Source organism: Zootermopsis nevadensis, unplaced genomic scaffold, assembly GCF_977971745.1.
Source record: "Zootermopsis nevadensis isolate Lab colony 2312 unplaced genomic scaffold, Znev_1.0 Znev_ptg000022l, whole genome shotgun sequence".
In the NCBI taxonomy this organism is placed as follows: Eukaryota; Metazoa; Arthropoda; class Insecta; order Blattodea; family Termopsidae; genus Zootermopsis; species Zootermopsis nevadensis.
In genome coordinates this window covers 23095950-23120631 of record NW_028259154.1, presented here as the reverse complement: position 1 = coordinate 23120631, position 24682 = coordinate 23095950, and the positions used below count along the sequence as shown (strand labels likewise).

The 24682-nt window shown below is 39.1% G+C and overlaps 2 protein-coding genes across 3 annotated transcripts in view; one reads left to right on the top strand and one right to left on the bottom strand.

The window, feature by feature from the left end:
* MCTS1 (malignant T-cell-amplified sequence 1 homolog) overlaps positions 1–24682 on the bottom strand; it is a 399788-nt gene that overhangs the window by 18025 nt on the left and 357081 nt on the right. The gene's annotated exons all lie outside the window — the stretch shown is intronic.
* LOC110827582 (protein O-mannosyl-transferase TMTC2) lies at positions 5213–23764 on the top strand. Of its 2 annotated transcripts, none has more exons than XM_022059350.2 (12): positions 5213–5539; positions 6868–7037; positions 8017–8369; positions 9514–9773; positions 10405–11410; positions 11638–11752; positions 12332–12417; positions 12721–12917; positions 13448–13588; positions 13943–14027; positions 20617–20798; positions 21337–23764. In XM_022059350.2, exons 2-12 carry the CDS (start codon positions 6940–6942, stop codon positions 21520–21522), a joined length of 2709 nt encoding a protein of 902 aa, XP_021915042.1. In that variant the 5' UTR covers positions 5213–5539; positions 6868–6939; the 3' UTR covers positions 21523–23764. The 2 variants fall into 2 exon arrangements, with proteins under 2 accessions (XP_021915042.1, XP_021915040.1); XM_022059348.2 differs by having other exon boundaries at positions 12673–12917.

The following is a 24682-nucleotide window of genomic DNA, read 5'->3' as shown; positions in this document are numbered from 1 at the left end:
AGAAAATAACAAAGAATAAAGAATTCGAACCTGTCTTAACAATTCAGAGCAGATAATGAGATTGTGTCCAAAGGAACATCATCAAATTTGATCTCGTGCCATTTTGTTGTTTGGGGTGGTGAGAGTACGACCTTGTTACATTAGACGCGCACCTCGATCGCACATTTCACCATAGCAACCGCGGATACAGCGTAAGGAGCGCGAGTCCCTCTCTAACAAATCATGTATTGAACAGCCAGCAGGCAGCTTTCGACAGCGCACTCTACTCAACTTAAATAGAATCACTTTCTCGGTGTTATCCCGCAATCGTTTCTGAATATTATTCTAAGCCATCTTCAATGCCTATTTTTAAATACATTTTAATGTTATCATCCCATCTAATGATACCTCAAAAGTTATATATTCTCTTAACATTTTCTGACTAAAATTCTTTTCCACTTATGATCCCTCCCATGTGTTTTCATGCACCACTCATCTCATATTCCTTGATCATTATATTTCGTTGTGCACAAACTACGAACCTCCTCATTAATCAGTTTTATCCATTTTCCTTACTTATTCTCTGCCCATTACCTACTTACTTCCGACCCACGCTCAAATATTCTCGATTCAATGATGGTCAAATTAGCGAAATGTTCTCTATCACACGCTCGGACTTTGATCTTATCTTAAAAAAAATTAAAACTTACAGGATCGTCATTGAAGGCGTAGCTTTATACAAATGTGAAACGTAGGTTGTCAGTTTTAATGAAGAACACAGCTCTGAAGGGAATATTTGCACACAAGAGAGAAATCACTGGCGAAAATTCCATAATGAGGAGCTTTATAATTTGTACTCTTTACGTAATGTTGCTGGAGTGATTAACTTACGGTGGAACAAATGAGTGGTGTTTGTAGTATTTTATGTGATGGAAATGAGGCATGCACATAGCACTGAACGGAAAGCTATTAAAACGTCGTACTATTAAAGTAGATTTCAATGAAATACGGCAGTGAAGTTCTGTTATAATATTGAACTTAAATAAACTATAGGAACTATTTATAGTTTGACCCTAATGATAATTCTTGTCAAATAGTATATAATATCACATCTCCAAACTTTTATCATTAAAGGATTAGATGATATTTGTTTTGTATTCTCTTTGAAGGCATCTATTTGCATGACGAGATCAAACATTAGAAGTTCTCTCTAATAAATGGTAAGTCTACACAATATAGTGCAGTGTTCACATGAATTGAAAATAAGTCCGGTCACGCCCATTTTACTGAATAACAATAATAATTAATTCTGTAGTTAGTTACAATATTTACAGATTATGCGCATGCATACACAATTTGGACTTCTCACCAGATATTATTATAGCAATAAAATCAACGGGAATTAGCTGAGCGACTATCAGATTCTCAAAGACTCTGAATAGCACCTAAATATGCGGCTGTGCGAATATTTTAATGAGTCTAAGCAAGGAATTTACTGAACAACTTTACAAGTCGATCCTACACCATGAATTAGTTACCTCCTGTTTTGATATTAATTTTATTTCAAGAGCATTTCTTGAGTGATATCCGCCTAGAAACAAGGTACTGTGCACTTGTAATATGGATTTTTCGTCGGTGTCGCACTTGCATACATGTGAAAGCATACATAGATGAACGTCACGCCATAGAAATAATTGGCTATCACTTTCTGTGCAACAACACACAAGAGTAACAACAGTCTTTATGGTCAATTATAAGGACTGTTCCAAACGTAAGGGGAGGGAGGCGAAATTGCTTCAAAACCTGAGTCAGGTTTAAACAGAGCGCACGGTTTAAAAAGCATTCTGTCTCTAACAAAGTGCCATGAAGCAGCTTATTGGAAACAATAATAAGATGTTGCTTCAGTTTCATAAACATCTGTCAACTGAGGATGATGAGTTGAACCGCGGGCGCTACAACCCAGAAGACAGCCATCTTCAAATTCGCAGACGCGAGAACTTCAAATCCTAAAATCTGTCAACTCAAACAAAAGATTCTAAACGTGAAAGTTCACCCAGGCTCCGACTCAAAATAAATATAAAAAGTAAAGATAAATATAAGACTTGAAGCTTTCACGGCGAGAAACCTGATGATGGAGTCGGAGATGGTCTCCGAAACGTTAGGTTTCTTCTACAACTGAAAGGTTTGTAGCCCGAGAAGACTTCATCGTGTGAATATAAAGTTGTTCCTTCCGCTAACCAAACACCGCGCTATACAGGAACATAGGGAGGGGGGGGACTAGATTAAGTCCACTCACTGTTAACCGTAGCACTAAATGGAATTTAATGGTTAGCTTCACGTCCCAGCCGCTTTGTCCCCGAGGAAAGAATCCCTGAACGCATTAGACTGGAGTCTTTGTAGACCACAGAACCAGTCTGGACGTTGTCTTGTCCTGCCGGGAACCGAAACTCGGTCATCCAGAACTTAACCATGTCACAATACTGACTGAACTTTCTAGAGCAAATAAGGCTCCACGTTGTCTAGTGTATGTCAAACCATACCGAGTTTCGCTGCAATGGGTCTCACAGTTAAGTGCGGATGGATGGATGGATATAACTAAGATAAGAGAGTTTTTCAATTTCTTTTGTATACACACCTATAACACCCCCCCCCCCCCCAGGAAGATTCTATTCCAAGGAGTTTGTTAAAAATCGATGAAGTTTATATTCTCGTCTGAGGCACGAACCTAGAATGCTTTTACAGCAAGGAATATCACCGTAACTTTTACGCTTTTTCAGAATATCCCCTCATGGCCCAGGCTTCAAATTAAATAACTCCCTTATGTAAGACGGACGCGGGGGAGAGCAAGAATCACGAAACCTCCCCTTGTCAGTCACAGCCTATCCAGTTGACTATTGTCTGCGCTCGCCTCATTAATATTTAACACAATATAGTCGTTTCATACACTACACGAATTCTCTTCGAACGTTCTATTATATTTGTCGAGAGCTGCTAATTTGCAGAGCAGTCAATCATCAATGGAGCAGCTGTTACATGGATATGAACTCACCCTATCATTGTTTCGCTTCCTTGCGGAATGGTGGTATAATTTCAAGGGGCCTTACGTATACTTTGTCATAATACACATCCTGCCTACTATGTATTTCCGTTAACGTGGCTAGTTGTTTGCTGTTTTGTTTCTAATATTCCGTCCCCATAAAATATGCTGAGACAGTGTACTATGTCTGTTCGTCCCTGTGTACGCATGTCTTAAGTTCGGATGTCCTTATCGGATTTATGTGACGTTTGGTATTGGCAAGTCTGCACTGAATATTGTAGAGTAAATTTCAGTTCGGTCCATATCGGATAAATGTAAACTCATCGCCTATTTTACAATATAAAATAAAGTGTAATTTTGTCCATTTTATCAAAGACATATGACATACAATTCAGATCTCATTAATATCTACGACTTTTACATAAAAATGACGAATGACATGTTACATATTTAATGGGAATTCACGAGGAATAATTAACCACATACAAATTCATATCAACGTTATTCATCCTACCTGCAACAAATCCGAAATAAATTAATACCAAGCTCAGTGAAGTATGATACATCGCAACGAAAGCACTAGAGACGCAGTTGAAAATTACATCATAAACTACTTTGTGTACAACATTAATTAATCACAGTTACGTACGATAGGACGTAAATTAAAGATTATTTTCAACATTTTTGACATTACAGTCTGATTCTGTTCGACATCGACAATCACGAAAATGTCAGTGTTTGGGGGCTACGGCGTGCGAGAAGCAAATTGTACCTGGCATAATCGGGGCATATTCAGATAGACAGAAAATTTTTCCGATAAAATCAATATTTATTTTAATACTGATTTCTGTTAAGTTTCATTACAGGCTATTATAAAAATTTAGGAGGCATTGAATTTCCACGACAGTGCAGCTGATATGTTGTTAATATACGCTGCCGGACTCTGAGAATAACTTAACATAGTTTAAATCAAATTTCTGTAAAATATTAATTTAAGTAAAGGAAATAATAAAGAACGCCAATCATAGTTGACGCGAAGTCCGAGGTGTGGCCTGATAGCTCTAACACGGAAGTCTGGGTTCAAATCTCATTGATTTCTACCTAATGCCGAAAATGTTTCGAAAATCTGTCATATTAAAATTTTTCCAGAAAGGTCAACTCGCCTATACGCAGGAGTAGAAAATAACAAAGACTACCCTCAATATCATCTTTGCCGGCGGGAAGCTGGAAGGATCCCACTACACCATGTTTCCAGAAACTTGTGAGATTCAGTTAGACAGATATTAAGTGTGGCAAAATACATGTTTCTGCTTACTGCTGTCCTTTTCTAAGCCCCGCGTTTCTGAAAGCCTATTAGCTATTACTAGTTGCTTAGCAACAGACGGGAAGTAGAATGCAAGACAGGATGAGTGAATAATACGCCACAGAGCGTCTAGATCTAGAATTCTGAGACCTCATATTCTTGACAGACGTTCTTCCACAATTTATCCTTCACTCATATCTGTCGATGATCACTAATTAACCATTTGACTGACGAACTCGCTCATTAAACATCGAAGCAACAGATCTAAACATTCAGCGGAATGATTTTCACTAACTTGCTGTCTCTAGGGGACTATTTATCCAAGTGGCTGACTGATTACAGAACAACCTACCATCACGAACATAAACAAAAAAAAAAACACTACCAAGTCTACTGTTCCTGTTAGTAGTACTATATATTGTTTTAAATATGTCACTATACAAATTAAAGCTGCCAGGTTGGAGTGATTTATACGAGCAAACATTTCCCCTCAGAATTTAATTTTCTAAAATATACTTTAATAAAATATATTATCTATCTTTATTGAATACACAGACGTTTAAAGACCTTACACCGGATGGCGCCAGAATTTGTTCAATCTCGTGAGTTTGTTTGGCTGCCGTGTCGGTAGATTTTATGGGAAAAGACAGGATATTAAGAAATCCTGAAACAGGGTTTCGTACAATGGCACGAATTCCTCCATACCGTTTCACAAAAAAGTAAAATAATGTGCATCAAACCGCGGTTCGTAACGGAATTTTGGGACTGACATTCACACTGAGCCCATGGATGAAACCACTCACTTCCTCTAGAACTGATGGGCCACGTTTTGTTCCCCAGTAACAGATTGTTACTTCGTTATTGAAGTTGGGGCCGACGGTCGACTGTGTGCGTGGTGGGGACGGCGAGTAACAGTGAGACAAGGAGAGAAGTGGGTTTTCGACCCATCATCCATTACCCAACAAGTTGCTGTCGGTGACGGACGTACAACTTGCACTCGCTGGCTTCGCTGTTTTCATGCGTCCGGTACATTGATTTCGCATCGTATCGGAAGGGCACATAACATATACGACGATGTTTATCCATTTTATAAAAGCGTACTTTTGTTAATACTACTTGTTGATATCGGACGTCGTAGGAAGTGGCAACAGACATGGACTTACGAACGGAGGCTTTATAAATTGTGTCACAAGTGAAATGTTTCAGGATCGTTCTGACCTGTGAGTATATTTATAATTATATTGTTCCACATTTTACTTTATAATTATGTACAATACTGTAGTACACAGTAGAATATCTGGACCTCGGAGGTATGCAGGGACGGGAGGCTGGATGAAGATGTATAACGAGGAGCTTCATAATTTCAACGTCACCAAATATTATTGGAGTAATAAAATCATGAAGGAGAAAAGATGAGTGTCATTTCGCACGCGTGGGGAGATGAGATATGAGTAGAAATTTTTCAGTTGAAAAAACTAGGTATGTAGGATAATATTAAAATGTAATTCAAAGTTGATTAAATGATATGAGGTTATGAAGTGGATTCATGTGACTCAGGATCGAGTCCAGTTGCGGGTTCCATAAAAGACGGATAAATTAACAGCCGAGAGATAATTAGCTTCTAAACGAGGATTCTGTTCCGTGAAGTTGACTAATTTTATTATAGAAGCACAATGTGACTGAGTAGCAGCAGATTGAATTCGATAATTCAGCTTCAATTGAAATATTTCATTGTAGGTGATAGTGCTGTTACCACTCGTTCAGATATGAATTAAATATAGCCAACAAAGAAATCGAAAATTAAATCTACGTACTGTTGAAACTGCTGCACATTTCAGTTTCCCTTTATTTCAACTAGTGTAACAGACATGAGTAAATACTAGTCATAACTTATTTACGCTTCTGGGGAAGTGGCGTGATTACAGTTCCATTTCGAAATTCAGCTGTAAAAATTCCTAGAATCATTTCCGAATGAATTACGAATTCACAATAGGCACTGCGTAAATGCCTAGTTTCTATATGAAGTGTGTATGAGAATATTCAGTCAGTGAGGACGTGAATCGGATTCATGAGGCTCAGAAAAGGGACTGCGAACTCAATTATGATAATTCTGGTTCAATAAAATGTGGAAAATTTCTCGACTAGCTGAGCGACTGCTATATTTTCAAAAAGGTTATGTTCCGTAGAGTTAGTTCTTACAATATAATCCTTTCACCTAGTCACAAAACTGCATCTGCAAAATATGAACATCAACTTGTAAACAACACGTTATAAAAATATGTGTATTCCAATTGCACACAAAACTAGAGTTCAAATTCGCATTCTTGATAACTCTGATTAGCTAATCTACAAATTTTTGAGGTTAAGATATTATGTATATGTTATAGAAACTTTTGCTGTACCTTATTTCACCCACGCAAAGTATGCATAGACCCCAACCTCTGTAAATTATGAGTTTAAAACGGGGGCGAATAATGCCAACTTAGGCGTATAAATCTTAAGATACCACGAACATTTCACTGGATAAATTTGCCACTATCTTACACAGGTCATGAAGGGCCATCTCATGAAAATGATGCCTTGAAAATGGCAGCAGTTGTCTGCGGAGTGCGCAGATGAGATGAAGCAAGGAATGGATTGGGCTATAGTAGTCAGCAGTGTCACGGCTTTTGTCATGTACTGCAACACCTGGGACTCGGGCTTTGTCTACGATGACAAGTAAGTACTCTGCCTTCACGTAATCCTAGTGACACTCATCAACGATGTAAGATACAATTTTCAACTGTTGTAAGGTGCTATTCTCCTAATTATAATCTCTCTATATTGTGGAGAATATAGTTACATAGCTACATAAATAGTTAACGAACTACCTAAATATATATTTAAATACATAGTTAAATCAATAGTTAGATAAAAAAGTGCTTGGTTTACATTGTGTGTATCATCGAAATTATTCCCGCCTTTTATAGAACCAGAAATTTCATTGCCGCGATCACAAAAGACTGCAACTGGACCGTATTCAGAGGCAGACGTAAATTAAAACGCAATGAAAATTATGTTTTCTTAGGGTGATGAATTATCGTCATCCATCCCAGCCCAGAAGCTGAAGGGCCACTCCTTGTCTGATCTCCGCTACCCAGTATTCAATATGTACTCAAGCTACCCCCAATATCTGGATGCCACCTCCTCTGTCCGTAATCTCATAGGGGACGCCATACCGTGGCGACAAGGGATGTTTAATATGTTTATGTAACTTGAAATATTACCACTTTAGATGTAAAAGACCTTGGGGTGTGCCGAGTTGATTATGGGTACGAAAAAATTCTGCAAACAAATGGATGTCAAATCTGCAGCAAGAAACTGTGGCCACTTACGCGCCAGACCATGAAGAAAGAGTATTTCAAAACGAGGAAGCTAACACTTGCAGAGTACAAAGGAAAATCCATTAAGTAAAAAAAAAACCTTAAACTGACCACGAGTCCAGTATGAAATGTGTGTAGTGTTCAGAAGAATACAGTTAAGTCAAACGTACAGCGTAACAGTGCTCGTCATTATTAGGCAAAGCACGTAATTTCAGCTGCGTCCTGTATTTTCTATACGAAGTAAAATCTTTGAGGTCCACGTTCTTCAGACACAAGGTATACCTTGTGAGAGACCACGGCACAGCCGAGTCACGCAGCTGCGACCCGTGTTACAGCCGCGCAATCCTCTCCAACGACGACGTGTTACCGCAGACCCCTTTGCTGGACCTGCTCCGTCGCGACTTCTGGGGCACACCTCTGGAGCACAGCGGTTCGCACGGTTCCTACCGGCCGCTTGCCGTACTGTCCTTCCGCCTCAACGTGCTACTGGCAGGTGGACACGTGGGCCACGGAAGGGCACGAGGCTTCCACGTGTTCAACACCTTGCTTCATACTGCCGCCACAGCGGCTTTCACCCGGTGGGTTCGAGTCTTGACGTCTCATCGGCGCAGAGTCCTGACACCCTGGGTCTCTGGGATGCTGTTCGCTGTGCACCCGGTCCACACCGAGGCAGTCGCAGGAATTGTTGGTAAATATCACATTTTTAGAGCTCTCTTAGTATACTTTAATTCGACCACACACACGCCTACAGTTCCTACTGATTCCATGAAACAGAATTATTCCCGAGAAGCTAGTAGTCGCTCATCTATAAATGCCCCAGTTCTTATGAAACTCGAAGGTTTCTTAATACGTTCACAAATTTCAGTCAAACCCTTCTCTCCCATTTTAAATTACACATTTTAATCTCCCAGCAAAATTATCTAAATACTTACAAGTTACAGGCATCATTAATACAATCTTTAAACCCTCTAAAACCCCAAAACAAACTAGATTGAAAATACATACCAACACTTCTTTACGGATGCGAAACCTGGGTAATGAAACAACGCGACAAATCAAGAATTGTAGGAGCATAAATGAAGTTTTTAAGAAAAACAGCCAAATACACATGGAGAGATCATAAAATAAATGACGTTATCCACAAAGAACTACAAACAGAGCCAATATTGGAAAAAATCCACGGATACGAAAGGAACTGGATCCAACATGTACGAAGAATGGACAAGGAGAGATTGCCACATCAAATTTTGAAACATAAACCAATAGGAAAAAGAAACAAAAGACGCCCTTTAAAAATATTCCTGGGTGACTGAGGCCGGAACGGGTCACAAGACCCAAAATCCTTGACAGCTAGATGATGATGATGATTTTAATATTACCTTTTATTTGACACACAGGTCTTCCACAGCGCCATCTTTATTTTTTAAGGTTTTTATTAAAAATTTCTTCTTGTCTCTCCATCTACTTCATGCGCGTTACATTCTCTGCTCATCCCATCATCCTAGATTTTATTACATAAATGATATTTGCTAAATAATAAATTGTGAAGCTCCTCAATATGCAATTTCTCCAATCTCTTCAAAGTTTTACTGCAGAAACTATCACGGAAACAGAGAAAAGAGTGACGATGCTAACGGTAATGTCAAGGGAGATGTTAGCGTAGCACTTCATGAATTCCAAATATACGTTTTACATTGCTGCATAAGTTTTAACTCCTCCTAATGGGCGGACATCCTGTAATATGGAGTCAAAGTAGAAGTAACAATAATAATGCGGTTACGAACACCCTGTATCTTTATCTCCTCTCAGCTTACGATCACGTCTGTTGACAGGTCGGGCAGACGTTGGTGCCTCTCTGTTCTTCACTCTGTCTCTCCTGTTGTACCACGAGTACGTCACGAACCGTAACACCCTGTACCTGGCAGCCAACCTACTTATGGGGGTATGCGCCATGTTCACCAAGGAACAGGGCGTCACCGTATTTGCTGTCTGCATGGCGTACGAACTGGTGGCCCACTCGTCGCGGGGGCCCTGCACGACGCTTCGGGCCCTATTCGGGAGGTCTCATAGAACACTCACCAAGACAGAAGAGGTGAGACATCATCGACACAGACTACATGCTTAATCGATTAGTGTCAGGCCTACTGTAAAGACTGATTTATTAATAGATGCATGTGGTCACTGAGTGCGCTGTATCACCGACAGAATGACAAATGATAAACTTTATAACCGCATTCCGCAGTTCGATTTACTGAATATTATTCAGTAATAGTTAAGTAATTTATACATACGTAAGACCTCCCTGTCTGAATCCTCTCTCGGCTCAAATGTACGTGTATACTAAACTCCACCGTGTAAGAGAGTAAAACCTCTAATATGAAATTTTAATCTTACTTTCACCGAGATGTATCTGCCTCGCTCCCTACCTTCCAGTTTGCTAAGTACCTTCTTGCACTCACAACTCAACATCGGGGGAGTAAACGAAAATGCGTAAGGTCACTGGTAAGACACCTCAGACTTACAGCACAGCTAACGCAAAAGTGTGTCACTAGGTCAGATCCGTAAATATATAATTATGTGGGACCGCTTGCCGAGAGGCGTCGAAATAACTCCCTAAAACTACTCAAATTCAGATTCCCTTCAGATCTCAATGTTTTCATTAACAGACTGACAACAACTCGATCGCTTGTGTGAACTTGTGAACCTGTTTCGCGTTGTTGCAGGACGCCCGAAGCACTCGAAGGCTGCTGACTCTGGCAGTTGGTTCGATTCTCAGCGTTGGTCTCCGCACGTGGCTTACAGGAAGTCGTCTCCCTACGTTCGCCGCCGCAGACAATCCTGCTTCTCGCTGCAGCTCCTTCCTTACCCGCGCATTCACCTTCTTCTACTTGCCCGCCTTCAACTTTGGCCTTCTTCTGTATCCGTCCACTTTAAGCTTCGATTGGTCTATGGATTCAATTCCTCTGATTACTCACGTCCTTGACTTTCGTAATGTGATCAGCTTCGTGTTTTACAGTGCCTTAATATGGTCCACTTATAAGCATATTATTTACCTTAACTGCATTACAATGCATAACCAAAAACAAGAGACAGTTTTAAAAAGTGTATCTACTTCTATAGTAGATGTCAGCTGCAGTAATGGAGGTGCGGTCTGCAAGCAATTTGGGTCTGAGGTTCAACGTCGCCCAGCTATGAATCTCTTGCTAGTTTTCCGTCATGGACTAGAAATATTCAGTTCGTGGCCGCGGTGTTTAAACTCAGAGTCAGTATCCAAGAATTACAATGCTCCATTCCATCATCTGAATCGTGACTCTTATTCATCGCACTGTCTGTGTACAACCATTTCAAAATCAACTGCAAATAAGCCAAAGAATGTCGAAGACAACTTCGTGAGGCGACAAGACAGTATTGTGGTGACGGTGGGTGTCGCCATGATGGTGATACCATTCATTCCTGCCAGCAACTTGGTGGCTTATGTAGGTTTTGTTGTAGCAGAACGCGTTTTATACATTCCGTCTCTTGGATTTTGTCTCCTCGTAGGACATGGTTTCGTCATACTTTTGGAAAAACTTGGCGACAAGCGTTCTCGAAAGAATGTAGCGTTCTTGTTAACGATGACATTAATTCTCATCCTGATTGCACTAGCAGGAAGGACTATTGTTCGAAATCGGGACTGGAAAAGTGAAGAAGACCTGTACCGCTCCGGAATATCAGTGAACCCAGCTAAAGGTAAGTACTTTGCTTCGTTAAAAAATAAATTACAGTATTTCTTTCTAATATTAAATAACAAGAAATTATTCTCTCAACAAAACTTCGGAACCGTAATGCACAAGGATAACTTTGCTACTACTTATGGCCATAGCATCTACAGTAAAAATATATTAATATAATAGTCATAGCCAATCGTGAACACGACTGCTTACGTCACACTTATTTTGTTTCGTTCTGACGGACAGCTTACGGGAACCTGGGCAACATCCTGAGTGTCAAGGGTCAATACGAGGAAGCCGAGGCCTGTTACAGAAAGGCTCTTCTATATCGTCCCAATATGGCCGACGTCCATTACAACCTGTAAGTCCAGCGAGTCAGTCCTCGCAGTTCCTAAAGTATCTGACCGACACTTTTATGTGTTAATCTGTCCAAACGAAAATCGAATAACAACTTTAAACAAGCCACGACAGCTTCTTTCAAAATTGTTATCTTCTACGCAGTATTCATTATAATCTTCCCACTGTTTCTACAGGTAAAATAGGGCCAGTAAGAATTAAGAACCCCTTCTTTTGTATTTGTTTTGTTAACTTCGTAAGTTCAGTTCTACAGGGTTTAATGATGTGTTGTAAGGACGTGGAATGAAGCAGTCATGACATGATCTTAGTTAGAGGACATGAAAATCAAGAAGACCTCTGGTTAACCGATTTGATGATCTAATTTACATTCTCGATCATATATAATATGAATGTAAAGTAACTATTTAAAAGAAATTGTTAGCTGGTAAACCAACGGAATGCAGACCTACACATGCCACTGACCAAACTTTTGCTTCAAATTCTTCGGTTGGCGTACGTCTATACCTATAGCCTGATCAATATCAATTACAATACAATAAACGTAATAAACAGTAATTATTGATATCGGCGTTTTACATTACAGTGGCATTCTCCTGCAAAGCCATCAGCGATTTGATGAATCAATGCACGAGTACTGGGTGGCCATTCAGCATAGACCACGGTTAGCAGGTAAGATCTAGTTATATCACAGATGGAGGGAAAACCTGAAGGAAAGAACTAGATATAGACGGAAGGGTAATATTAAAATTAACCTTAAAATATGATGGGAGGGTGTGAAGTGGATTCATGTGGTTCACCTCATTTGTCGCTGGACAAATTCTGATAAAACATCGTTAAATAACCAACAAACTAAGTAGTTTACTGTTGAACCTGCAATGTTGTTTCGTAGTTTCTTGCATCAAAGTGCTTAAATTAATTTGGTAGTGGCTCATCTGAACTTGGGACTTCTGCTTGGTCGTGTTGGGAGAGTAGCCGAGGCGAAGATTGTGTTGCGGGTCTGCGCGGGCCTAGACAACACGGGGCTGAGGGATCCACGAACACATCGCACGGCCACGGTCGCCTGTCTCTTCCACCTGGGCCGTCTCGCTATGGAACAAGGAAGACTCCACGAAGCCGTGGACGTGTTCTTCGAGGCAGTGAACAAGAGGCCAGACTTCTACCCTCCGCAGGTAAATTTTACTTTCATCTGGGATATAGTACGCTCTCGATTAGTGGGATGCTCATTATTACTTTCATTGGCTTATTTAACGACGCTCTGTCAAATATTTACCAAACTGTTCAGCCCAGAATTATAACGTTCTGAGTCGTTGCCATTGCAACTCAAGTTCTGAGAATACGTGAAACTTATTGTGTTTCTTGTTTCATAGATACCGGCTTGGAACTTTCGCGAAAAAATTACATTTACTACGGAATTCTAAGTTTAACAATTCTGAGACATCGGCATGTCTCGTTATTTGGCCAGATGCTTCTTTACGTTGGTACTATGCGTTTGCGTACATCTTCGGTATTATAAGATGCAAATCCAAATACTGTCCTCTGTGAGTATGGATTTCACTTGACTGAAGATGCTGTGATATCACATTCTCTGTTTCTCAAAAGAATATATAAACGCAACCCATTAGAGTTGTGAATATTTTTGCATGCAGACGTAATAACTCTGTCCCCATAGGTGAATATTTTATGACATGTTACAATGCAGAGTCTGTTCAACATGTTGGGAGAGGCATACAGTCGTCTGGGTAGAGACGCTGAAGCCGAACCTTGGTTCAGGGCGTCCCTTTCCGTACGGCCAGACCACGTGCCAGCACATCTCACTTACGGAAAATTGCTAGCTCGTAATGTGAGTATATCAACTGAAAACTTCGTATGGAATAGTCTATATTGCGCTGTAGTGTTATTACATAAAAATTAGCTTTCTTCTGTGCACAAAAATTATGTAAGTAGATTGAATGTTCTTTTTTTGGTTTTAATTACACTTTTAAGTAGATCTTTAAATTCAAGTATAACTTACGGAATTTTATAGTTAAAGCTTCTAGATACTAATTTCTCAAGTAGAGGTTTGGGTTAAATCTCGTGAGGTTCGTTGTGGGCGAATTGGTACTGAAAAATGTTTTTCTCCGGGAAACATGTTATGCACATGCTGGTGGTATTTCTTAACAGAATCGAATCTTACAAAGGGTGTCTTTTATCACAGCGCACGCGCATAGGCGAGGCCGAGCAGTGGTATGTCCAAGCAGAGCGTCTAGCACCAGGAGATGCGTCTGTGTGCAGACACTACGGTAAGTCAACATCCTCCTCCTTCTTATTTGTTTTACATGATCTGATGTTAGCTGATGCACTCGAAATAATCAGAAACCTGAAGCCGACGTGCACTATCCCAGTGATCATGAAAGCAGATTTGTCACATTACATCGATAAATGAGTTGGGCAGAGTACTGGGAGTTTTGTAAAGATTTTGATTCTGTTTAAGTCACCGGACATGATATTCCGTCATTTTAAATATTTACGTAAAATTAAAAACATTTGAACAGTGTTACGAAGGCAACGATGTTAATATAACGACGCTTAAGATAATGACAATAACAATCCAGTTGTACTAAAATAAAATGAGACAACATCTCATGAAGATGTCAGGTGGACATATTTTAAATTCTCAAGATTTGAGAAAAAAATAACTCTGTATCTGTAACAGCTATAACACCGAAGATAATGAGACTTACAAAATTGTGACTAACGTATTTTGAAAATATACGTACTCCAATCTGAAATAGCTCTACATCTCTCCGCTTTCTATATCTATTGAAACTTTTATTACTTCTTAGAGATATCAAATTAATGTCCACTACATCTGGCTGTGGAAATTCTCTATTCCGCATAACATTCTCAATAGGGCAATCGTAGATATGACTGTGGAGGGAGGGGTCACTCGCGTATGTCGCTGAGAGTCGCAACATATGTTTAAACTGTGTTTGCCTCGCATCAGTGAGCAATGAGATACGATATACGCCTCACTAACGCTCAGATAATGCAGTGCTGGGAGCAAGATTATATGAGAAAGCTTGGATGGGGAGTGTGTCAGCAAGCGATACATGGGAATATGGCTGTGGTGACTTGCATATGGTGGCAAACGAACTGTTACAGATTTAATTAATTTTACCAATAAATGCGTCATAATTATAACAGTGTTTTAATATGATTTGATTAATAAGTAAAATATTTATTGAAAAAAACTAGGTTAATAAAAGCCCTGCTATAATTAGGCAGCGATAAATATTGCACTGTTGGAATCCGACAGTTCAAAGTTCCCATGCCTGTAAGATCGCCATTTTCCTTACAACAGATAATAGTCAGGATATCACATTTAACACAACAAAATATAAGTACGGTTTTGCAGATTTTAATTATTTTAGTGTTATTAAAATGGTGGTCTGTGCTTACTTGATTTTGTCAAGATTTAGTAGTTGCGGTCTCCTTAGCTGTGCCGTTTATGAACTCGTAAGAGCTAAGCAAGAATTGTGACTCTGAAGAAGAAGAAGAAGAAGGCGATAAAAACTACAAGATCACAATGAATATCGAACATTTCATGCTCCCTCCTTAGTCTCACTGTAAGTCTGCCTCTCCACTGCGGATGTCTGCTTTAGATTATTGAGCAGTCGCAATGAGGGAAATTGACGGGCCAATTTGTAAGCTTGGCTGATGACAGTTGATAAGAGGGGGGAGGGGGCAGCTCGTCGTACCAGATGACTTCTAAACGTCGGGGTCTTCGGAACCCTTTATATTCGAGTCATCAAATTAGTATCATCTGGCGAAGTTAAGTACAACTCTACTATCAGAACGTCTAATCACAGAATATGTTAATTCAGAGAAACCGTGGAAGAGTGGTTAGAAAAGTGTGGCGGACTGCAGGAGTGCCTGGAAGAATTCAGTGCACTACGTATCCATGTTCATTTACTGACCAGTGTAATACAAAACGCGATTAGAGGGGCGGTGAAGGAGATGCATGAGATGAGATCGATCCTTCGTAGTAGATATATTCGCACAATTTGTATTGATAATTCAAGCTACTGCATGGTTTTTGAAATTCCAGCCGTGGTGGGAGATATGACCATTTCACCACTGAAAAATTAAGATTCAACGTATTCACGATTAAATTTAAATTTAAGAAAACGAAATTTAATGCTAATATTTGCTATATTCATTTCGGTTTATTCGCCGAAGGAAAAGTTCGTAAGTGCCTGTGCTCAAGTATCACGTGTGTGCACCGAGACTTTCGAATAAATTGCTGCTCTCATCACTTTTGAATCATCCTACATTTTTCCATTTTGAATGTTAAAAACCTGTACTTTCTTCACAATTATTTAATATTTTTCAACGGGAGGTGAATAAATTGACCTGATAACTTGTTCTGTAGTGGCGCATGCTGTCTCGTCAACTGTTTCTCCTTCCGACACTTTCAAAGGGCCCATGAATGCAAAAAAGCCTTTTTAAAGTTGCTCTACAAACGCTGTCTTTTCGTCACCGGGAGTAAAGGCATTGAAGTTCTTCAGTATCTAAGCGACTTTCAGCTGTTCAAAAAGGGTATTGCGCCCATAGTCAGACAGTTGGTTCTACAGTACGACATTTCCTTTATTACCTGAGTGATTTTACGGAACTGCACAAAGGCGAATGGTTTTGTCACAGACTGTACAGCACACTCAAGGAGAAGAAGAAAGTGGCTCCACAAATGGGAACAGTATGGAGGCATAGCTATTTCTGGAAGGCGGTATTGTAACAGCAGCTGCAGTATTTGTTTGTAGCGAGCTATGAACGGTTTTAATCTGCTAGTTATCCAAACAGGAAGGTCTTAAAAGTATACGAGTTCTACTCTCCCAGCTTAACGTCTAGAATCTGTGATCGGAGTTTGTGTTCGATGTTGAAAATTCTGACTTGCTTTTCCTATTTTACTTATATTAATGTAAATTTATCTAAAAGTAAGTATTATTTAGCTACGATTACACTTTTCGTATTGTTGTATGTTTAACTCATATTTATATTCCATATGTCAGATTCGGAATATTTTGTTAACTTCTATACAAATCATCCGCATATGAAAATAAATAACGACGCTCTAAGAACAACTGAGGTTCCTTGGCGTTTGATGAATGGTACAAAGACGAATCCAGTATACGCCATTCGTCTCTACCGTGACCCAGATGAATCCGATACAAGTCCTTCCCATTTGCTGGAAGATGCATTTGAATATTACCTTCCCATCTGCGCCCAGGCCAGACAAATTGTCTCTTCTCCTCACGTGTTCACAATAAAATTTAGTACGCAATTCGCATGCCTAGCCCATTTCATGATCAATGATTTGATTGCCTATTAATATTTCATTAACTGAACAAATGGTAAAACTCGAATGCTTATTATTACGTACGTTTTGTAACCTGTTACTTTCTGTCTCTTAGGTGCAAGTATACTTCTCAGTACCCTATTCTGAGAGCATTCTCAATCTAAGATCTTTGCTCAGGGTGACAGATCATGTACATAACTATACAAAACAATTTGATTGTATTTATGTTCGTCGATAGGAAAATGGGCGATAAAATACTCTAAAATTATGATAGCAAACTATCCTTGAACGTCGTCTGCTCCTAATGTATATGTGAATCTAATTTTCAGTGTTTCCTGTATCAATGGTGTCGTACATCTTGATTCGCCTGTACCAATTGTAAGCTTCCTCAGTCGTATAAAGCGTCCCTCTATTCAGAACAGCTATGAAGCTAACAAAATGACGCGACAGAGTGAAACTGCGAACAGTGTGTCCCAGCCTGTATGGGGCGTGCCTCTCTCATATACGATGTTACGCCACAGCTTGGCCTGGCAAAATGATTGCTGTTATGGGATTCAGCTGACAACAAGAGTGACCTATGTTGAAACCAATGTTGGGTGTGGCAACTGAGTGTTGTCTTTTATCCTGCGAGCTTCACGATAATTGAATAAATGACGTCTATAATTATATCAAGGGCACATTCGTACTGCACATTCGAAAGGTCCTGTGACCGAAACTCGATTCGAATCTGTAATCTTGACAAAGATTTGCCGTGATTTTCTATTACTCTCTTTGGCAAGTTTTCTACGAAAAACGAAAACAAGATAGCTCTCATCTGAGTTACTGCAACGTGTAGTCAGATAGAAACTTACAGACGTTTCACCGCCCTGATGATGGAGGCAGCAAGCACCTCTGAAAACTTGGTGAACTTATACCTGACTACACCATGCAACAACCCATAAGACAGCCATTTTAGAATTACAAAAGCCCTTACTTTCATCAGTGTATGTGCAAAGCTTACAGACTACTTGTAGTAGCTTCGTATCAGATTCTGCTAAATCAGTTGGTGGGTGTTGCATAATTGATGCAAAGCTTCGCTTCGCTCAGAAAGGAACCTTGTTCGAAAGCTCTCAAGACACAGAGGGAAGGAACATACATTTACACATCGTAAGTTCCTGCTTTGAGACCGACTGTTCAGCTTAAGGTACTGCTTAGTTTTTCCTCAGTTTCTCCGTGGCTAAAATGGCTGGAATGGTGTAATAAATACGCTATACAGTCCGCGATCGATTTCTTACACATCCTTCGCAACAAATTATTGAAACCACCGCTAATACGATGTTAATTGAAAGTACGATACGTTATATAACATAATGTTGCTGTTTCAAATGTAGGATATAAAATAGCAGCGGTTATGAGGTAAGGATTTGGAAGGAGGCAGTTGTATTCTGTTTTAGGGTACTAGTCCTACATTTATCTTGCGAGACTACGAAAAATTCTGAGATCCGAATAGGAAATACAGACGCAAAAGATTTCGTTTGACTCATCTTTCGGTTAAACGCTATGTTAATCACGCAGTCGAAAGAGCTATTCGCAAATACTGAATGCTGTTAAAAAATGCTACATACCGGATCGAGAAATTGTTATGAGGATATGAATTCAGGGGTATCCAGGAGAATCAACTTTGAAAACCAATGTAATATCTACATTTATATCAAAATCGATGCATATAAATGATTTTTAGTTTTGTGTAGTGAAAATGTAATTTATAGCCGATTCTTTGGAAGAGTCCCTACTCATGAAACTGACAGTCGCTCAGCAAGACTCGAAGTTCCCCGCGGTCGACGGTCGTCTTCGACCCTTCTCGAAAGGCGCGCCATGAACTCGACCCGTCCCAGCTCTGATCGTGTTATATGCCAGTGATGCTTCAAAATGATTGACATACAGACGGAAGAAAATGTCCGTGTTATTAGCTCGTGGGGAGTTAGGCGGGGCATTCACACACGAGAGGGGTGAGAGGGGGTGGCCACGTGTGCAGGTTTATTTGTTCCGCGTAGTTATTACGGGAATTAATATGACATCCCCAAGGACAGACGCTAGGGGTTGTAAAGGCGTGGTGCCTCTATTCCCGTTGTGGTCCATAGGGATGATCTGCTGGAAGACGGGAGTCTGAGGGTACTTAGAAAGTGCTAACTTCTAGATGTGCTCGTTGCGTTAGGGGGTAGGATTTAAAGGGGAAACTTGTCATTAAATGAAAGTACGCCTAAACTGTATTACAGAGACTGGAGATTAACTTCGTGTTTCATGTTTCTGACTTAGTAACTGAGATGAAAACTAAGTAACTGGTGAAATAACTAAATCTAACATAAGTAAACTGGTAAAAAAAATGAATTAGTCAACCAAATTACTAAGTAATTAACGCGGTTAAACTATCTAACCGAAGTGAACTACGTAACTCTCTAACAAATTAGCTAATTGACTTCGTAACTAGCTAAGTAACGCTGGTTTTATAACAGCGTTACACGAAATAGTTTGTTTATACTCTCATTTTTACCTTACCTTTCCTACTTCCAAATGCTCTCTGTTTCGATTACGTTTTCAAGGCAAAACTTCCTGTTTATGTCTAGTTTCTGTTATTTCTGTGATATCTGTATCAGCCTACTGTAACAATGCACTGAGAATATTACAAACTACTCAGCTACACGTTATGCACTAAAATTTAATTCTTACTTAATTTAAATTATGGTAGACGTATTTATTTTGCATTAATTTCACATCAGAATTTTGTACATATTTCTTGTGTCTACTGTGCTTGTTATACGAACATGTTGTCACATATCCTCGATGTACTGACACGAAATCTTGTAACATGAAATTACAAGTTACGAAAATTTCCATTTTACAATTTTGTTCGCACGTCATACAACTGAAATTAAAATATTCTCAACAAGTGTTAGTATTATCTTCTGATGTCATAAATTCGTGGAATTAACTTTTAAGTAGGGGACAGTTTTCGATCCCATATAACAGTTATTTGAATTATGTAACTCAATCTCGTGGCGCAAAACCAATGGGAACTGTTTTACGCAGACAGCATAATGCAGTTTGAAAGTAACAAGTATCGTTTACTTTAATGCTGGAATGGCGTTCTGTGTTCCCATTTCATGTGATTAAAGTCTCGTAGCTAATCCATCATGTAAAGTCGTTGACAGGCCAACAAAGATGGATTAATGAGTACTGGTCACGTCACTGTTAGACCCTTCATAATTTGCTGCTGTACTAGTTTGTCCACTGAAACTTTTACGTTGGCTTTTGCAGATTATGTACGTCATTGGTATTGTAACTCGCCAGCAATCAAGATTTATATTTTCTCCTCCGTCGCATGGAGATTGGGTAATCAAACGCGATGATTGAGAGGTGATGTGTACATCTGAATCATTTCAGAATTTTTTTTTATAAATTTATTGATGCTGAAAACGTTATATTTTCTTAAACATCACATAGTATCAGGTAGACTCTGGACCATTTCGGATAACAATAACGGATTTCATTGTTCACAGGTCAGTTCCTACTCGCGCAGAAACGGTACGCGGAAGCAGCCTCAAAGTTGGAAGAAGCTGTCGCACTCTCGACGACTCCTGACTTTGAGGACGTGGTGGCCGCCGCCACTAGCCTCCGTATGGCAGGGGACTTCGCGGGTGCCGAGAGGAACTACAAGCTAGCCATCTCCTTGCGGCCGGAGGTCAGTGTCTGACTGACTAGCTGTTAAATGAGCGACGGACACTGTAATAAACCCCTGACACATTTCTACGAAGTCTTGAGAAAGCTCAGACATCTGGGAACGATAAAATACATCAATACTACATTCACGAACAAATTAAGAACACGTGCTTGCTACTATGCTGATCCAGCATCGTTTATGTTCCCGTCTGTCATCTAAAACTTCAAATTAAAATATAGAGAACTGTTATTTTTAATGCAAAATTAAGGAACACCAGAAAATCTAGTTACCTTCGGTTCCTAGACATTATAAATTAGGAAGAAATAAAAAGGATAACAGATAAATGAATATAAAACATTAACTTATTAAACTGCCCCAAGACATTGTTTAATTTCGGTCTTTTGTGATGGTGATGGCAATCTTTGACTACTTGAATAACTTCTGATGCTCAAGGAAATTATTGCAAAGAAGCAGAAATAACTTTCTCTAACAGAAAATTAGAGGTTCGACCCATAACTGAAGCTGTAAGTAAAAGAGTTTTTTTTTTATGTATTTCTAGGACACTTCGAGCGTGGCAAATTTGGGTGCTTTGTATCACCTCACTGGAAGAATGGAAGACGCGGAGGCCCGGTACCAGGACGCACTCAGACTGATGCCAGAAGACGACGTCACTAGAACAAATTTAAAGCGTCTTTGGAAGCTAAAGGCGATTCAGGAAGAAAAACAACGACTAGAACGGAAATAAGAAAGCAGTAGCTTGAGGATTTCAGACTTGATATCCCGAACTATTTAGCAAATGAAACAGAAGCCACAGGTGGTGAGTGAGTTATCCCGTTTTAGCGCAAACTATTTGAATTGTTCCCGTAAATATTATAGGCCAACACGAGGAGAACATCGTGTAAACTGAACGTCGCAGTCACGCGTGGTTATCACTCATGCATCGTATTCGGAAGGTTCCGGGTTCAGTTCTCGGCGAGCCTATTTAAATGTTAAGTTTACAAGTGAACATGACTGTAACCGCATAACGCTCAAGCAATTAACTACATTTACATTTAAGTAATTGCAGAATTCATTATAACAAGATGTGTTTAAGCGTCTATGGTTACGTCATTTATCTTTTTATACAGTTGTTTTAAAACATGTTTAATCTTGTAAAGACTAAATTCCTTATGCCTTTCTGTAAAAAAAAATATGTTCTTAGTTTACTTCAATATCGCACAGATACGCGCTCCCGTGTTGAGCGCCATTTACATAGAAGTCTGGCTTGCTTTTTTCATACAGTGAGCCGGTTTGTACAGAAATGGTTCATCAATATTAAAATACGAATTTGTAACGAAAAACCCTTTTCCATTTGCCAAAAAAATATTATTCGATCTCACTCAGATTTTATCTCATGGTGTGGTCCATAAATATACATCCACAAAAATTGTGACGAAGCATTTGTGACAATGACAATGATACTGTTGTGTTGGTAATGTTCCATCGTTTGAGGTACGGCCTATATTATGTAAACGTTGCACAAATTGCATTAAATAGAGCATCATTAGGCGGTAGTGTTTGTCTGTCCTTCCATCTCCATTATACATCGCTAAGAATTAAATTAAATTAAAATCTGACATTAAATGTCTACATTAAAATTTATCGGTTAATTTACTGCTCCTATATGTTTAGTACAAACCCTAATTTGTATGAATTCCCATAAAAGAGAGTGAGAAATATGTAACTGGTGAATGTCATAAAATATGAAGCTAGGCAAACTAAGAACTACAGATTCTGTCTTACAAGATTTTCGACATAATGTATACAGAACTGACAGATAATATTCTTTGAATTTTTTCGGTCTGACAGCAAAATAGATATTTCAGACAATGGACCATATCTATTTAATTACCGCACTATTTGTGACGTACGAATTTTCTGTGATCGAGAAGGAATATAGAAATTTATGTCTACGGACGTATAAAAATATTAATATTTTATATACATAAGATACAGGCGATGTTCTGCCTGTGTATATAATCGAGAGTGGACAATGGTAAATGTCAGTTTGTTGTTAATACACTGTGTCTGGGACCAATTAAGAATTAGCCATTTTTTATATGCATGTTTCAGAATGGAATTATACTTTGGACAGGAACTGAGACGTTGCAAAGTTGTAAACCTGTAGATGATTATCTTTAGGGCTGTTTCGTCGTGTAGTGTTTTGGCATAGTGGCAAAATACAACACACAGAAACAATATAGAAGACACCCCCCCCCCCCAATCATGACCGTTTATATATACTATACATGATAGTGCCTATATGTTTGTGTGCCTATATATGTATCAGTATTTTTCTGAGTGTAAGTTATTGTGTTCTTTCAAAAATTACCCATAGAATGACCCAGTATCTTTTACGCCGAAGGTTTATGAAGTAAATAAACTGAATATTGACAAAAATATAAACTCGAAGTGCGCAAGACATGCATTCATGCGCGCAGTGAGTCCGGCGATATATTTTGATGGGGAAAAAAAAAGGTGTTTTGAAACGACAAATATGGTATTTAATTTTAAGTGTTCTCATATGTGAATCTATATGTCACATGGCATATTTCGTAATTTCTAGAGGCTGAAATGCAGACATTAAGCAAATAATAAAATGCGATAGGTTTCAAACAAGGATGTAATTTTTCCACCATACAGATTGTACCTGTCGGATTTAAAATAGATTACACAGTAGAGCAAATTCTTCACCAGATTATATTAAGGAACACAAAGATCACAAAATCCCAGACTTCAATCCAGTTTACATAATGAAAACGATTTATCTGTAATTAGTTTTAACCTCAGAAGACATTGCAATTAGCAAAGTAATTCTCCGTGTTCTCTCTCGGTCTATAACTGAATATCCTGATCTCTATTTTAAATATATTTTTTACGAATTCATATGTTTGTGTGTTGGTACGCTGTGCTACCGAATAAAACCACGATATTGTATAAACTTACAACACGAGTAATTATTCTTCGCCTTTCCCCAACTTTATAAGGAAAACAGAGGCATCCTGTCCATTCTTCTTTATTATCCCTTACGCTCATAACATATTAAAATTGACGTATTTAAATAAAGTTTAGTATGGCGTTGAGATTTTCACGGCTGTGAGTACGAAGATGGCTTTCTTCAGAAGACAGCCATATTCGAAGTTCAGTGTGGTCGTCATTCCATCGAAAAATATCTCAACTTTGTACTTTTTAATTCCTCACCGTCGATAATATCAGCGCAGTGATCGTGTTGGGATAAATACTGCCGGAGTATGGAGCTGACTTCATATTTATTAAATCACCAAGCCACCAGCACTAGGAATACTTTTTATATTATTCCCCCCGAAGAGCATACGTAAATATTTCTATGAACGATATTGTAACACCGGAATATATTCTATTTCCACCTCTGTCTACATACGCTTCAAGATCACATAGATTTCTTCATAGATCTGTCGATCGGGTTCAATAGTTTAGAATTACTCCCAACAGTCGGCTCTATATAAAACGAAATGTTTCACCCAAGAGAAACGTCCTTGCTTCTGATTCGAGACAAATGAAAAAAAAAAAAAAAAAAAAAAAGAGAGAGAGAGAGAGAGGTGAAACACGCAGAGTTATACCCTGCTTCAAAATAACTTGTCTGTACTATGGATTCCCTCTCTGCCACAAAGTCTATTAAATTTACCTTATAATTTGGGTAAAGGTGTGGATAACATCATTGCAAATGGGAAGGGATGCCACGTGCCCTGGTTTTGATACCATATTGTTACTCGAATGTGAACTGAATCAGGGTCTACCCCTTACCCATCATGAGCCCATTGTTCAGTTAGCACCCCCAGCAAACCCTCACGAATGAGGGCGATTCAACAATAGTAGAAGTAAACCAC